Below are 17,366 nucleotides of genomic sequence, written 5' to 3'. Positions count from 1 at the left end.
CCCAAACACAAAGATTCAGAAAACATCCAAACATCAGCAGCCGGAATTGTCCAAAAAGTGATAACAAGCAGTGAAACCAGGAAACCTAACCCAGTGCACCAGAAAATCACTTCCGTCCTCTCTAATTTTTGCATCAACATCAATGACTGCTGGTGTCTGAAATAAGACAAAACCAACCAGTTTGTAGGCGATTATGCTAAGAAAGTGACTTGTACAGTGTCATCTCATCACAAAGGACCCCACAGACAGGTACAATAGAATTGTGAAAAATGCAATGAAATCTAGTGTTATACTCTGTGAACAAGACCACAAATTCCTTTTCAACCTCCACCCTTCGCCTGTAATTGCCTATGGCATTCCCAGACACACAAACCAGGAATCCCCATGAGCCTTATAATAGCTGGCTTCAATCACCCTACAGTGCACCTAACAAACTGGCTTTAAAACAAAATATCCCAATTCAACCACAAACAAACATGTGTGTTCCGCAACAGTGCCAACGCTAAAAATCTAGTGATGTCAATAGTATACAAGCTGACAGTGCGAAATTAGCTAGCACTGACATAGTGGACATGTACAATTCAATTCCTATAGACCTAGCTCTGCATTCACTTGAAATACGAAGGGCACTAGGAAAGTTTTGCAATGTGACGCAACCAATGGTTTCTCGTTGCCACAAGTTCACGCGTGTTGAGACAGGTTCTAACCTGCACCATAGGTGGAAGGACGAGCTCTGGCTGCTAGTTCCCACTGAGCTGTGGCAGTAAGAGGTAGGCAAGATGTCGACCTGGTCAAAGGCAGAATACCGTGCAAATTTTGCGTTACAACTTTGAACGTGGTTTAAGTGTTGATCAGTGCTTGGAAGATATGGCACCTGTGCTAGGAGATTATTGTCCTCATTGTACAACTATATTCAGGTTGTAGCAGGAGTTCAAAATAGGAAATTTCAGCGTGGAAGATGCTCCAAGGGAGGGACGCCCAGCCTCGTCTGTCACCAAGGAGATGCTAGAGGTAGACAGGCATGTGACCTATGGCCAAATAGAGGAGTGTTTGAATATTCCTGCACCTGCAATTCATGCCACTCTGCACAACCATCTTCAAGTTAGAAAAGTTTGTTCCCCTTGGGTACCCCATGCCTTAACAGATGAGCAGATGCTACGACGTGTTTCATGGTGTTGGAAAATGCTGAAGAAGTTTGAAAACGGGACATCACCCTAAGTTAAAGGTATTGTAACAGGTGACAAAACCTGGCTTTACTATTATGACGTGCTCACTAACAAAGTCTGGGTATTTGAAGACTAAGACACACCAATGTCAGTGCGAAAATCACAATCTGTGAAAAACAGAATGGTGTGCATGTTCTTCACCGATAGGGGGGTTGTGGAGCACGTGGTGCTGGAAACACAGAAGACAGTCACAGGGAAGTGGTACACTGAGGAATGCCTGCCCAGAATTGTTCAAGCACTCAGAAACATTCGTCCATGCTCAAGGCTCGACACGTGGTTTTTTCATCACACCATGACAACGCTCCTGCACACCACTCCAAAGTCTGCACCAATTATTTGGCAGGTTCAGGGATGAATGTGATGGCGCTTCCTTCCTACAGTCCAGATCTCGCTCCATGTGATTTCGCATTGTTTCCTCACGTGAAGAACAGGCTCAAAGGGAGACTGTTTGCCAATGACGAAGACCTTCTAAGGGCATGGGATGAGGAGTGTGCCCAGCTCCCTCAGGAGAAGTGGAAGAGCTGCTTCAGCGACTGGTTTCGAAGATTGAAGAAGTGCATAGAGTGTGGTGTAAGATACTTTGAAAGATTGTGAAAATGTAAGACGTATTGCAAAACTTTCCTAGTGCCCTTTGTACAGTTGACTGTAAACAGAATTGCCATGGGCAATCTGTTATCAGCTCCTTTAGCCAACATAGTCATGCACATGGCTGAAAAAGAGATACTCCACACTCCAGAACTGCAATACATCCGATATGGAAGGTACGCAGACAGCACGATAGTCATATACAAAAAGGCAGAAGAGATCAACCTTCTTGTGAAAAAACTAAATAGCATCCACCCCAGGCTCAACTTCACCGTAGAACAAGAGAAACATGGCAAGATTAACTTCCTAGACATCATCATCAGCCGCACACTTAACAAATTCATACCCACTGTCTACAGAAAACCGGATGCATGCAACCAGTACATACACGCTCTTTCCAGCCACCCCCTAGAAGAGCCTTCTCCTACTGTTGCAGAAAAGAACTTTCCACTTGGTGCAGTAAAGCGGAAATACAGGTCAGGTACCCTACCCAGCCACAATGAACCTCCAACGGCAAATATAAGTAGTTTGCCTTCCCCTACCATCCCACCACACCCAACTACATATCCAAAGACCTTCTCCCCTATGGCATCAAAGTAGGGCACAAACCCAATGCCAAAATAGCTGATAAACTAAACAAACACAAAAGGTACTTCCTCTCTCCCCTTGATAACCCAGGTGTATGATGCAGAGTGCGAGTGCAAGGCACATTACATCGGCAGGTCCATCTGATGCCAATGAAAGAATACGACAACACCTAACGGATGCAAAGAAAGCCCAACCCGCTACTGGTCTTGCTAAACACATCAAATACAATAGCCATAAAATACAAAAGGTACAAGTGAAGCACACCACTCACACACTCGTAGACACCAAAATCAAGGAGACACATGCCATAATGCACTTCCCACATGAGCTAAACATCTCCTACTACAACAGTTAGTGCCGGGAAATAGCAGACGACACAGACACAGATGTACAGCTAGCAACAGCGCACCTAGCGGCGGCTGGAGAACTACGAACAATAGAAGAATGCCAAGCAACAGTACAATAAGTTCCAACGAGGATGGTGGCAATGGGCACTGAAATTAATAGAACAAAAAATAAAATAACAGTTTCGTGGATAAAGTGAGTACTAGTTTCTCCGTATTTATCTACTACCGCGTGTCTGTTCTCCAAATTATGAATTAATTGTTACAATTTTCAAGCATCGGTATAAGTATCAATTCAAATTGGTATAGACTCAGCCCTAAATGAAATACAGGGTGGCCCAAAAAAGGTAACCGAACACATAATACAACAGTTCTACATTTTGGTTACCTTTTTTGGGCCACCCTGTACAATGCTGGTTAAAACATGCAATCATCAAAAAAAGGATAAACAGGCACAGGTGACGTTCTTCCCTTGCTCCCTTGGGATTTTTCGAGTCGCAAAAGATTTGGCTCAGTCCCTTTCTTTTTTAACCTTCGTGTCTTCAACCCTTACTTATATAAATGCTGCTGGGCGATGCAGTGACCATACCCTGAGGAGGGCTGGTTGCTGAGAGGGAAAAGATCTGACAATGTTTTCGAATATCAACCGTGTGTTGTGGTTTTGGTAAGAGGAGGAATGTGGTAAGGACACTACTGTGGGGAAAAGAGTAGTGGCATAACCCCAGCCCTGAACTCCTACTCAGTCTACAGCCTCAGCCTCCTAACGAAATCCAGCTTCTACCTCAAATGATCTCTGCATCTGATCATGAGCTTGGAACCAGTGTTGCCACAATCTGATGGGATAATTTCCCTTTCCAAGGAGCAAAATTTCCCTTTTTGCACTCAGTTTTCCCTTCACTAAAAACCTTTAAATATAATAGTAATAAATAGTACATAATCTGCACTAATCTGTACTATTTTTGAGTTTGGTGTCTTAAAATTTCCATGGAATTTTGGTATTTTTCATCTCATTTCGTTTAAAATTTGGTTCGAATTTCCCTTCATAAAGGGAAATTTCCCTTCATGTGGCAATACTGCTTGGAACTCGACATCTTGAGGGTGGCCTCCAACCTGCTAATCAATTACTTATGGAACATATTGCATCATCATGTTTGAAGGACGGGTTTGTTCTTAAATTTTGGAAAGTCCATAGTAGTGATGTCAAAACTGTTTCCTTTTATGAATAATGAAAATCGTTTCTTCGATAAAGACATTTCTTAAATCGGACTATGGTTTTCAAAACCAGTTTTAAGGTATTTAGTAGTGAAGATGAATGAAAGTACCCTTGTGCACCAGTCATGTCTGCCCATTTGTCTGTGTCAACTATCAGTCTCTCAGAAACTAGCAATGATATAAAGACAAACTTAGGTGGACTGATTGCCCTAATAGTCTTCCTCCGTAGCCGAGCGGGTTAAGGTGTTCACTCATCTTAAGATCGTTCGCTGCGGGACGGTGTAGGTTCGAATCCGGCTCTGGTCTACGTATAGGGCCGGTGGCAACCCACCATCGTGAGGAAATTGGGGAGCTTCGAATGAGCAAGCGTAATCCAGTCCTGGAAACCTACTATAATGGCTGGGGATACATCGGGCTTACCCCCTGACTATCCCAATACTGGTTGCAGATCTCCACGCTTAGAGGTGACGAAGGAAAGCATGGAAGGGAGACCGGCAGTCGGTAGGTAAGCCAAGGCCCTTCAGGGCTGTTGCGCAAAGGATTGCCCTAATAAGAATCAGCTTGAGGCAATATAATTTAGCTTCACAGTAACATCTGTCTGGCTATGAAGGACAACAATTGATCTAAAGTGTCCTGCCAATATCTTGATACTAGCAAACAAAAAAATTGGACATTTTCTAAAATTAGACCTACCAAATGTGAAATTAAAATGATGTAAATTATATCGACTTGCCAGCCCGTAGCCTATGATGGTAAAATAATCAAATGTCAATAATTACTTTTACTTGTGATATCTTTGAAACGATTCAAATATAAATATAAAGTCTGGCGATTAAAAAAAAAAATCACATCAATTAATATTTTATATCGAACTCAATGGATTTCTATTGACTACACAAAAACTACCCAACATAAAAAGGCATTGAAACCGAGCAATCAACAGTGAACAAACGACATATCGAACAAAAGGCACAAACATGTAACTTTGTAAACTGAGAGATTTATATCAAGTAACAACTTCTTTCGTTAAAATATTCTCATTGGTCTGTTTGTCAACAATCAAATCATTTTGATGGCTCTTGATAACTCACAAAAAAGAACAGCTAATATAAGAAATTTCATGGACTCAAGAGGTACTATATTTCTTCACAATAGTATGTTTAATATCTTCATTGATTTGTCTGTCTGTGTGACAATGAGAGTCAAACAACTGACAGTAATATTTGATAGATACTATAGTGACCTATCAATATCAAATAAATATAGTTGTGGTGTCAAATGCAAATAAAATAATAGTTTGATATTAATGATCTCGATTTGTCTACTTACAAAACTGCAATATAAAATTTTGTGTAAAGAAACTGGAATCAAAAGTAAGGTTATGTCATATTTCACAGTGATTTATGCACACACACCCAGCACCCACCCACCAAAATATTTGGTCATTATCAGCTCTAAACTTACCCTTACACCCCCAAAATATAGATGTACGCTCCCTCAGATGGATAAACTCTTTCTACTTCAAACTGGATGAAGTACTTTATCCATTTATAAAAATTACTGACTGCATCATAAAAGATACATTCAACCTTCATTATTATAACAAGCTTCTAGACCCTTAAATAACTTCCTACGTGGTTTGTTAACTGTAAACTACATTTAGAACCAAGGAATATCATAAACGTGATGGAAATGGCCAATTTTCACACCAAACACGTAGTCATGGCATTAATAACAAACAGGATTCAGGAACTGTCATGTGATGCACATTGGATGTCCTTACAGTTTTGCACAAAATGACAATTCTACAAACACTGAAGAAATTAATGGCAAAATTAAAATTATTTCAATGTTCAGAATATGAATATGTCAGCTTCTGAATAGTACCAATGCAGTTACATAATAAAATCAATTCCACCTTGCTTAGATTTTGGTCTTCAAAATTGAATAATTGTTATTCAACTCTTACATTTAATCAGCACAGTATTTCTCACACTAAGCAATCAATCCATTATGACTTGGGGCAAACATGAGATATACTATCTAAAAATTTAAGTAAATTGACTGGTTGAAATAAAAATTATGAGTTACAGGGATGGACGTCGGGAAAGGGGGTCGAATGGGTCGGTGGACCACCCCTGGAAATTGACATTGTTTATTTAAAGATACAAGAAAGTTGAAAGTTTGTTACTCTTATTGTTAAGAATAGAAATAAAGTTCATTTAGTTAGTATTCAAAGAGAATAATCAAAGTTAAAATGCATTGGATGGAAAACATTGAATGAAAAATAAACGAACAAGGTTATATTTTACCATTTCATACAAAGAATAGTTGGTTCTGCAGTTTTCAAAACTCTAAGAATTACAGTTGTAGGTGAGAGGTCACACAACAAACTTTATGAAAACATAATCCCCCAACATTTAAAGCCTTTTCTTGAACGAGACGTGCAAAAGTTAATATCAAAATGCATTTCAGATACTAACTGCATAAAATGCAAAAGAAATAATGGAAAAAAGTTCTCCTGGTGTTCACTCGTTTGGTGGATCGAGCCTCCCCATTTATATAATAATAATATTAATTATTATTATTTCAAATAAAATTTATTTTTTAGTTTATAATATTTATTATTGTATAATAACATTTATATCCGTGGTTCTCTAATACTTATTAATTTTCTACTATTCAACTTTCATAATTTGCCCGACCCCCCCCCCTGCAAAAAATTCTGGCGATGCCCATGGTTGCAGGCCAACCCATAGATAAAATCAACATATGTGTCTGAAAACTAACCCCTGTACCAGCTAACTGTAGACCAGACGAACAAGAAAAAATCTCTGCACCAGTAGTGACATAAGACGTCTCCACCAATGAACGGTGAGAGAAACAGGATTGCATAACTGGAGTTAACCGCTTTCCCTGCTTCACTATGTCAGCGTTGCAAACTTTTGAAAAATGATAATACCATACGCACATGACAAAAAGACCGTATTTTTGTCTCCAAGTCCGTTCGCTTGGTTTTAGAATTTCTTAGGTGAATATTAGGGATAGAACAGCAAGTGCAAATTTTGACAAGCTGTACATTTAGCATACAGAAGGGTCTGGACATGCCATGAAAATTCTGTACATGTATGGTCAGGATCCTACGGTTGGCAGTGCTGCACTTTCACCACTCGATTTCCCTCCTCCTCTGCCGCTATGCACAGCCCTGCTCTACAGTTAGCTGGGACGGGTATAAAATCTCCTTACTAGGTCAAAAGCTGAGGCTGTAAATGGAAACTAACACATATCCGGACAAAACACAGCCCTAGAGGATTTTACTGGCCGTATGTCGAGATGCTAGAGCTGGGATGAACTACGTGGAAGTAAGGTTGACTTTTTGAGTACCTGGCAAAGGTCACCTCTTACACCTCAACAATTTAAGTAAAAAACTGCAGGATTTACAAAGAACTTGAAATCATGTCTCTGGTATACCATGTGAATTCTTTTATCAACTGAGCAACCCCTTGGTTTGTATGTCAGTACTATTGAAATGGGATCTGTTGCCTTTGAAACACTGATGATGTCAACGGTGACTAGTTTCTCCCAGCATGGAGCTGTATATTATCGTATATGACACATTCAGGATATGTACTACTACATAGAATTTTTCTTGAGAAAAAGCACATCTCTTAACCCTGGGGCTGATCGCAGATGAGCACAGTGCTCACTTTAGTCACCTTGTTGGTCAACCTTGCTTTTCAGGCATATTTCACTGCATTTAAATTAGGGATGGGTCGATATGAAATTTTGGCCGATACCGATAAAGTACCGATATAAATTTTACCGATACCGATAACCGATATTCTACCGATCCGATATAAAATTAGAAATGGTCCTTGAAAAACCTGAAAGGTTCACTGACCTCTTTAATAAATGTGTGTTTCAAGGTGACTGCAGTGCAAGATAAATTGCATATTTAGACATTTACTTTTTTAGGAAGTAGGGCATGGATATTATCCATAAAAATTACAACAAAATGGCAGAATTTTGCACTAAAGTATCAGATAATAATCGATATATCGGATCGGTAAAATAATCGGTAATTTTACCGATAAACCGATACACCGATATGCCTATATCGGCCGATACCGATAGAGTACCGATTAATTGGTCCCATCCCTAATTTAAATTTTTCCCTAATTTAAATTTTTAAAGTTTTTTTGGGAATTTCTAATAATTTGTTCATTATATACCTTCTCCTTTCTTGCATTTTTGTTTCAAAATGTTTATTTGTTTTAAAACAGCATAACACATTGTCGAAGCGAACAAATCTCAGTGCTAACAAAAAGCGCATGCTCCTCAAAGCTGCCTTGCAGAACTCTGGGGCATTTCCATCTGTGCTACACAAATCAGCACTTTTTGTATTTTCTATTAACATGACAAAAACATACACGTATGAAAATTCACTAGAAACAGCGTAGACTTATTGACTCAATAATGCACAAATGTAAATTTTGAAAAAAATGTAACGTAATCAGTTGGTGAGCTCTGCACTCGCTGACAACACTCCTTCCACAAGAATGGTCTCTCATATACTGCAATTTACGCCATCTCATTAGAATGTGATCAAGTCACTTGCGACACTAAAATCAGCTGTCATTCTGATAAAATGGCAGCACTTCACTGAAATTGACAGTGAGCGTGGTGCTCACCTGAGACCGATTGAGAGTTCACTTAAAATTTTTTAAAGAAAAATAAGTATGCATTTTTCGCTAATCAACAAGTTTTCAATCTTGAAAGTTGTTATCATGTTAAAATTATTCAAACATTCTTCTTCCTAGACACACAAAACAAACAATGGGATCATCAAATCATGTAAGAATTGTTGAAGAAAATGTACTTTAGTACAAACAGCCCATCAGAAATATGACACTACAATAAAGAATTCATGCATATTGTACTCACCTCCACCACCACGCCGGTCATTCATGAGAGGAGGGGGCACATTGCTGTACATCCCTGCACCAGCCATTTGACGACTGAAAGAAAACAATTTATTAATCAAAGACAAAAGATCGTACATTCGCTGCACTATACATTTATCATTCCTTATCCCAATGAACAGCATATTACAATAATTTTTAGCACCTAACGATTTTAACCAGAAACAAAGTTTTATAATTCAAACATTGTACAGTAGCCCTAAGTGTCTCAATTAATTTTTATAGTTTGCTTTCCTTTACTGCAGGTGACGATGTGACTTGTCTAGCATGCAAATGCAACTAATTTGAATGGTGGCTCTCCTACAGGTAAGGACAATAGTGGTGAAATTCATGGCTAAAAATGCAAAGGTACAGGCAAATATTTCTTCTATTTAAACCTTACTTATTACTAGAGTTTGAAGTGGTAAAAAAAATGGCTTTTTTTCACAAAAGTGTCTCAAATCAATTAGAATACAGGAGTTTGCAGTATCTTCCTGTTGCATGGTTTTTGTTTATCTCCCTACTGTAAAATAGACACTCAATTCTAAATATAAAATACAATTTACAATATGAAATTGGTAGCTAGATATAAACAGTGTTTTCAAGAAAGCTAGCTTTTTTGAATGGGCTGTTCTTTCTGAGTGTGATCTTCATATTTTGGTAGGCTTATTAAATATATTTTTTTTATTTATTTATTTCATCTTCTTTTACACGGCAAAGTTAAGGCTGTGGAGCCTTTTCTTCCACTTGACCATGTTTACAAAAAAATTTTAATATTGAAATATTGAAAAAGGAAAAAAGAAAAAATATATCTATGTAGTATAAACATATTCACATAACTAGAGTAGTTTTGTATGTTTTTTACATGAACACATACATGAAGCAAAAAAGAAAATACTGCTCTAGCTTTTGAAAATCTAGTATCAAATCTCTTTTCATTAAATTTTGTGTTTCAGTAAAATATATTTGTATTCTGGCTTTCCAGTACATCATGCATAATTTGATTAAATGGCAGCTAAACCTGGTCACGGAGCAACTTGTGCCGTGATGTATTTTGGCTGCTTGTTGCAGTGGTTCTCAACCTTCGCAAGACCACAGCCCAGTAAATTTATTCCTTTACAAGTTGATGCCCTGAACCAAAACAATTCACTCATAAATACATTTCTGATCTGTAAAGTTTATATGGAAATTAATATGCACCCTTAATTAATATTAATACTGTATACCAACTATGGCATAATCATAGTTCAATAATGTATAGACTTGCTGTCAAATATAAAATTAGATTTAAATTAGTCGCCAACCTCTGGGTGCAACGGACCTTTTTTGAGGCCCGGAAAAAAAAATTAAGAAATCAGGACTGAACCTACAGTTTGAAATGAGATCCGAAGCACTCTGCCTCCACAAGGATTGAACCTCAGATCCCTTCTTATTACAAGGCAACAGCATTTACTTTATTCCACTCCAGAGGCCCATTCATGATTATGAAAGGTACCTTACATAAAAAAGCACGCTTTTTCCAACAACAATACTTGCAATTTGTTCTCTGTGATTTGCAGGCTAAACTAAATCTTAATCTCTGATGAAGTAGCTAACAATCTTGTTAAGTATAGAGAAAGAATATTCAGACCGAAGTAACACATGGCAGTGGGGGGTGTCACATTGAAGTGACAAGTGGCCCTTCAGTCTAAGCCAGCATCCACCACGCATGCACAAACAAGACTGAGGCGACATGATGCGTGCTATTGAAGGAGCTTCCAGACAGAAGTCACGGATGACAAGCAACATAGTCTCATTCAGGTAAAAAAAAAAGGTAAAGTGCTCCCCTATGCTTAGCACCACGCCATGAAGGCGTATAGGGGGTGTGGGGTAACGCCCCACACTTTCTTGATCCGGTCGAGTGTGGGGGTGATGTGATCAGCATCACGCCCCTGACCACCTTTACCCCCCAGGTACCCATGTTATTCGACGCTGGGTGGGCGCCGGGGCCGCTTCCATCGTTAGAAAATTTCCCGGATTTGAACCGACCGGGGATCGAACCCGGGACCTTTAGCATGGTAGTCAGACGCGTTACCGACTGAGCCACCGTGGCCAACTCCGGGGTGGTAGAGGGGTGCAAAACTAGTACGTTGCCAAGAACCCTCTCTTGAAGACAACAAAACCTGCTCCAGCCTTCCCCAATTTTTCTCCTTATTGGACCCCCGACTGGCCTAATAGGCAATTCTGAGTTTCATTCAGTATAAAGCAAAACATTCACAGACTGAAGCGGCACGATGCACGTCATTGAGAAAACAGTATAGTCCAAGCAACATGCAAGTGACATGTTTCTCTAGTTGTCGCACTTCGGGTCAAAAGGTTGAATGGATTACTGGGGGTCTGTGTCACTTGTTGCTTCGGTCTGAAAGTTCCCTGAGAAAACGGTACTGACCAAGTGACAAGCGACACTTGCAGCTTATGTTGCTTCGGTTCGAAAGGCTGCATTTACTTCTAAGGGTTGGTTTCCAAGAGCCACGTTTTCGCTTCTGTCTCAAAGTTCAGTTACATTCATGTAACACACACACTTCTGCATGTATGTTGTGAACAGTAAAGACTTTTAATTGTCCCGAAACATCGAATATTTTGATATTAATATTTGTTTCATATTTTATGACAACAACATTCAAATTGAGACACAAACATGTAAAAGCTTGTTTTAAGTCCATTTCATGGTCAAATGAGCTCATCAGGACTACAAGTATAGTTTTAACCATAGCTTACCCGTGCTGTACAAGAAACTTACATACCAGGGGATGGATCTCAGGTCCACACTTTTTTTTTCTAATCACTAAAATTCAAGAAACCATTTTATTATTCAATCACTGCTTCCTTTGCTGATTATATATGTGCAGTTATTTATTAATTATAATAATTACAAAAATTACTATCATTAATAAAAAAATAATAACCAATTATTGCATGAGTGTGTCACATATATTTTATCATTCACTAAAACTCACAAAATCCATAACTTCTTTATTAATGCTTTTTTGTTTGTAGAGGTGCAATTCTATATTAAATATAATAATTACCATCATTACCAACTAATTGTACACTGTCACTGGCATGAGTGTCTCGAATGAGACTCATTCAAAGATGGCACCTGATATGCTCAAGTGCATTTTGCCTCCTAATTACATTACATTTATGTTTTTATGAACAAAAGTAATACAGAAATATTGTGAAGATCCTAGGGAACCATGTAATTTATTTTCAAACAGTTGAAAAATCTAAAAAAATAGAGGTGGTGGGACTACAAGATAAACACAAGCACATGGAAACAGTGTCCCCATCTCGTGGTGATTATGCCAAGTTAAATACTCTGGAGCTTCTGTGGAGTGACATCCTATGGCGGAAATGCAAATTAACTTAATAATGAAAGAAGAAGATCCATAGCTTGCCATACAAAGGAGATATGAGTCAGAGAATGTTGAGGATGGATATATCTGCCGAACCCACTGCAGATAACAAGTGGGCAGATGACTTATATCTATTAGGGATGACCAAATCCGGATATTGGAAAATTTTGTATCCGGATTTCAAATATCCACATATCGGATATTCTGATATCTGGATTATTGAAATATCCAAATTCTCTGAATTATCCAGATATTTGAATTATCTGAATGTGTGCATTATCTGGACAGTTTTATTGTTTATCAATTTTACGGCCTTTCCAAATATTCTTTTATTCGTCATTTTCGTATTTCACTGTGCATATTTTCCAGATATCCTTCATCAAATCTGTTCTATTTAGATTATCTGGATATAGGATAATTTGAATTCCCATTATCTGGATTTTGTGGCATCCCTAATATTAATCACACCACCTTAAAGTGCAAATATCACAGACTCAAAAGTAAGAACAGAAAGAGAATGTGCCTCCACAACAAGGAAAATCATTAGTGATGTTTAATTTCACTAATCCATATTACCAGCAGTGAATGGACCAGAACTGCCATAATTTTCAACACCTCCAATAACTTAAATCTCAGCTTGTTTGCATTAATTTAGATCATAAAACTTGGACATATCTTAACAAACATTGCCTTTATAGTTATTCAAAGTGTGTACGGCAGGGGTCTTCAACCCATGGCCCATGTCTGTTTGAAAAAATCTGTACTTAACATAAAGTTCTCAATACCGTAGTACAGGGACACTGAAATCGTTAATGTGATCCACACTGTCTGACGAGTTGAAGACCTCTGGGGTACGGTATAGATTTTCTGTGACACCCTCTACAAGGTACAAAATGTCTACTTACTCAAGCATCCTATGCCCAGGTGCCCCAAGATAACCTCGTTGTGTGGATGGAGCCATTCCAATTTGAGGCCTCCAGGCTCTGGAATCGGCCCTGGACAGATCCTCTGGTTTTAGGACTTTTGGAGGATCCCTTAAAGAAACAATACAAGTATGAAATTTATTATGTGTATCCTGATATTGTTATACAGGGACGGTTTTGAAACGTGTGTATAAATAAAACAATTAATGTAATGCAAGGTTTAATAATCAAAATTGCTACAAAAATATTTGCCATTTACAGTGCTTACATTAATTTTTCTTTGTTTAGAAAATTGTGTCTGACAAATAATGACCATTCCTTACACATTCATGTAGCCTTGATTTTAAGCTGGACATCGCCCTCATTCGGAATTGCCGCTATTTCGTTGCGAAATACCAATTGTTGTTCAAATGTTCAAAAATGGTGTTTATCTTTGACACAATTGGATTGTTGTGTGAGATCTTTCAACGGCAGTGTGGAGGGAGTGCCCAATGACTTCGTCGCTCAATGCCATTTCAGTTAAGATGGAGCAGAGGACTGGGTGACTCAATGCTTTTGTGTTAGAAGCATATTTTAAAAATGGTAAGTCCGTTGTCCAAACCCAACGATGGTTTAGAAGGGAGTTCCATTCGATCATCACGGCCATGTACCCAGTTGCAATACGATACTGCTTTGGGTCCGAACTTTTATTGAGACAGGGTCAAGTCTGAAAAGAATCTCAATGACCATGATCCGGGAAATGTTTCCTGGACGTGTAGTGTCAAGAAATGGTGATGTTTCCTAGTCTCCTCACTCCCTGGATCTGATGATGTGAGGTTATTTCCTCTGGGGCTACCTCAAATCAAAAGTGTATGTTAAAAAACCTCACACAATTGGTGATCTCAAGTTAGTTATTCACAATGAAATAGCGGCAATTCCGAATGAGGGCGACGTCCAACTTAAAGGCAAGGCTACATGAATGTGTAAGTAATGGAGGTTTATCATTTATCACACACAATTTTCACAACAAAGAAAAATTAATGTAAGCACTGTAAATGTCAATTATCTTTTGTAGCAATTTTGATTATTAAACCTTGCATTACATTAACTGTTATATTTATATACACATTTCAAAACTGTCAGCTTTTTCTGCCAGTCCCTGTACTTGTAGAAACTCATAGTAAAATAAATATTCATAAATTTAAAAATAACATGTTCAACAACTCTAAAATTAAATCCTTAGAGAAAAAAACAACAACCAAAAAAGGCATCCACAGAAGGCAAGACTAGAAATACACATACAAAAAATAGTTATGTTTCCTATAAATCTTTGTTGCATATTTCCACTTCCTGTTTATGCAAGACACACAATGATTCTGGCCTCACTTTGATGTCAATCGTTTAGTTGTGATGAAGCAAACAAGAACATAGGAAGCATGTTGTTTCAGGTTCTTTATGGTGTGTGTATCGAGACTGCATATAACTATGGTTATTTACAGCACTGAAGTTTTAACTCCTGTTCTTAGGAAGACCCATGGTGGTTCAGGCCAAAATGCTAATATGCTTTGGTTTTTTCAGCCACTAGAAGTGTGCTATATTGTTTATTATTTTGTGATATTTACAGCACATGGTTTTATAGGGTACTTGAAGTAAATAGTCTCTCTCACTCTTTTTATTGACCCCACTTTCATGTTTTATTGTAATTCTACATACAAGGGAGAATCAAATGAAAGCCTTAACTGTTTTTGTTTCTTATCTAGTAGATTTTTGTGTGTAGGGTTGCTGCACTTTAGCTATTGCTGATCTACATTTCTCTTAACTTCGAGTTAGTGCCTGTATACTTGAAGAAGAATGTCTTTGGGGTCCACGTGCAGTCACTTATGAGCCAATGCGAAGGCATTTTTAATCCATCTGCATGCAAACCATTGTCGAACTTTCTTCTCCATTAGTAAACTTGTTGGTATGTTGACCATACACAGAGATATTGAATTTTTATCTGAAGAGAAATTTCTGTAAGTACGAGGGCTATTTTCTTTCAACCTCCGATAGGGCATGAAATCATAACCACAGTGAATAGCAAAATGGGTTTATTGGCAAAAGTTACGTACACATATAATCTACTTTTCAACGTAATCGGCAAGAAGATTCAGACATTTATCGTACCGATGCACCAGCTATCCAATACCCTCTGCAAAGAAAAGTGCCGCCTGTCTGTTGAGCCAGGTCTGCCGAAGCTCCGCATTGGTGTGGAAAAGGTGGGAAGTCATGACACCAGGTCTGGGAGGTAGGGAGGGTGATCAACCACTTCCAAGTGGATTCGTTGAAGAAGGTCTTGCATTGATGCAGCAACATGCAGTCGGCAAGCAGCATGCCTGTCCAGCATACAGCTCATTCGACGGTGAATTTCTGCTGTATTGTGCCCATCTGCCTGTAGAAATCGTATCACACTACGCACCTCGCACTTGGCAGGAGAGTCGATTGTAGCAGACATGTCTACGTGCCCGTCGCTCAGCTTCAACTGAAGCGTTAGCCTTGGCAGTGGTGGTGGTAGTGGCAGGGTGGATGCCAATCACGCTGCTTGATGCCCCGCTTCCTAGCGCTTCACGGGTCTCCTGGTGGCACCATCGGAGGTTGAAAAAAAAATAGCCCTCATATTAGGCTGACAGATGGCAAGAAACCACTCCTCTTCCCTGGTGCAAGTGTGTAGAGGAGGCGCCATCTTTAAAATAACAAAAATGGCATTCTGAAGCTCACTTGATTAGTGTTGTAGCCTTGAGGTCATTTTGTAAATAGCCTTGAGGTCATTTTGTAAATAACAGTTGATACCTCATGTAAATATGAGCCGTATACAGTCTGCCCTACAAATTTTATTGAAGTTCTAAGGTTTTCATTTGACCCTTGTAATATCTGATCTGTCCTGAAAAAATGCCTGCCCTTGTTAATAAAGCAAGAACTGTTTGTGCAGCCTAGATGCAACCTGGCAGCCATGGATAATGGACGTTCAACAAAGATATGCTGGGAGAAGTGTGTGGGGTCCGAAGGTGCCCACTTGGAACTGAGGCATTATTATCCTATGTACAATATGTCTTGTATCTTGTAAAACCACGAACAGTTCTGGGTTGTACCAATCCCATTGTAAATTAACGGAATTGTTACAACCCACAAATGTCCATGACTGTATCTTCTTTAATAAACATATACTGTATTTCATATTACCTGACTGGAAACTTTATGGACAGACCACGTATACTTACAAAGAAAGAAACATCTCATTGTACTTACTCAGCTCCAACTAACTTCCTTGCGGGAAACACAAAGGTGTCTGGATACTTTGGATCCCTGAAGCTGATACTGTAAAAGAAGACAAAGTTACAAATGGCAACACTCTTCTGAATTATCTTGCAAAGATCTCATCTACTGGAAAAGATATACTGGTACTGATGTCAGAAATAAGGGATGTTTAAAGTATAAAGTCAACAATAAACGTATGTGTGTGTAAATTGAAATCACCCTACAAGATGTATGAAGTTAAACTATAGCTCCCACAAACATTTAAAACAAAAAATAATTATTCATTGGGCAGTGCATCAAAGGAAAATAACTTCCCAGTAAGAAAATTACCAGACTATTCCAGGTATTTCCAAATAACTTTATTTATTTATTTGAGAAATCCTGAATACAGAGAGAATCCATTTTAAATCAGGATATCAACAGAGAAAAATAGAAATTAACAAATGAGAAGCACACACACATATGTAACAAGAATAATATATAAAAAATAATAATAATAATAATAATAATAATAATAATAAAACAATAACTATGGTATAACAAATGTAAATATTCTATAATCTGTTTACAGCATAATCCCGGTTTTACAATTTTTCCTGAATTATACGCTTCTACCTGTTTTTTATGTTAATTTTACAGGCTAATATAGTTAACTAGGGTATCAAACTCTGTAACTCTTGATTACAAGTTGACTGTTACCACTAAACCATTTGTCTATGCTCCCAATGAAACTAAATGTTTTCCAGATTATAATGTGGGTAAGTTATTGGATAATTCCTTGAAAAAACATTTAACTGAGGCTCCACTGTATTTCTAGAGTGGAAATATGAAAGCACTGGTTCCAGTCTAGAGATGATAGCAT

The 17,366-nt window shown here is 38.3% G+C and overlaps 1 protein-coding gene across 1 annotated transcript in view; it reads right to left on the bottom strand.

Moving 5' to 3' along the window:
• Rat1 (5'-3' exoribonuclease 2 Rat1) overlaps positions 1-17,366 on the bottom strand; it is a 160,982-nt gene that overhangs the window by 84,932 nt on the left and 58,684 nt on the right. The window contains exons 16-18 of the mRNA XM_083137833.1: positions 16,496-16,564; positions 13,217-13,345; positions 8,900-8,973 (exon numbers count right to left, since the gene is read on the bottom strand). Coding sequence (XP_082993959.1) covers positions 8,900-8,973; positions 13,217-13,345; positions 16,496-16,564 — 272 coding nt within the window. The remainder of the gene's footprint in view (positions 1-8,899; positions 8,974-13,216; positions 13,346-16,495; positions 16,565-17,366) is intronic.

Source organism: Lepisma saccharinum, chromosome 16 (assembly GCF_977018435.1).
Source record: "Lepisma saccharinum chromosome 16, izLepSacc3.1, whole genome shotgun sequence".
In the NCBI taxonomy this organism is placed as follows: domain Eukaryota; kingdom Metazoa; phylum Arthropoda; class Insecta; order Zygentoma; family Lepismatidae; genus Lepisma; species Lepisma saccharinum.
The sequence above is the reverse complement of the archived record's forward strand: the minus strand, read 5'-3'. Positions and strand labels throughout refer to the sequence as shown.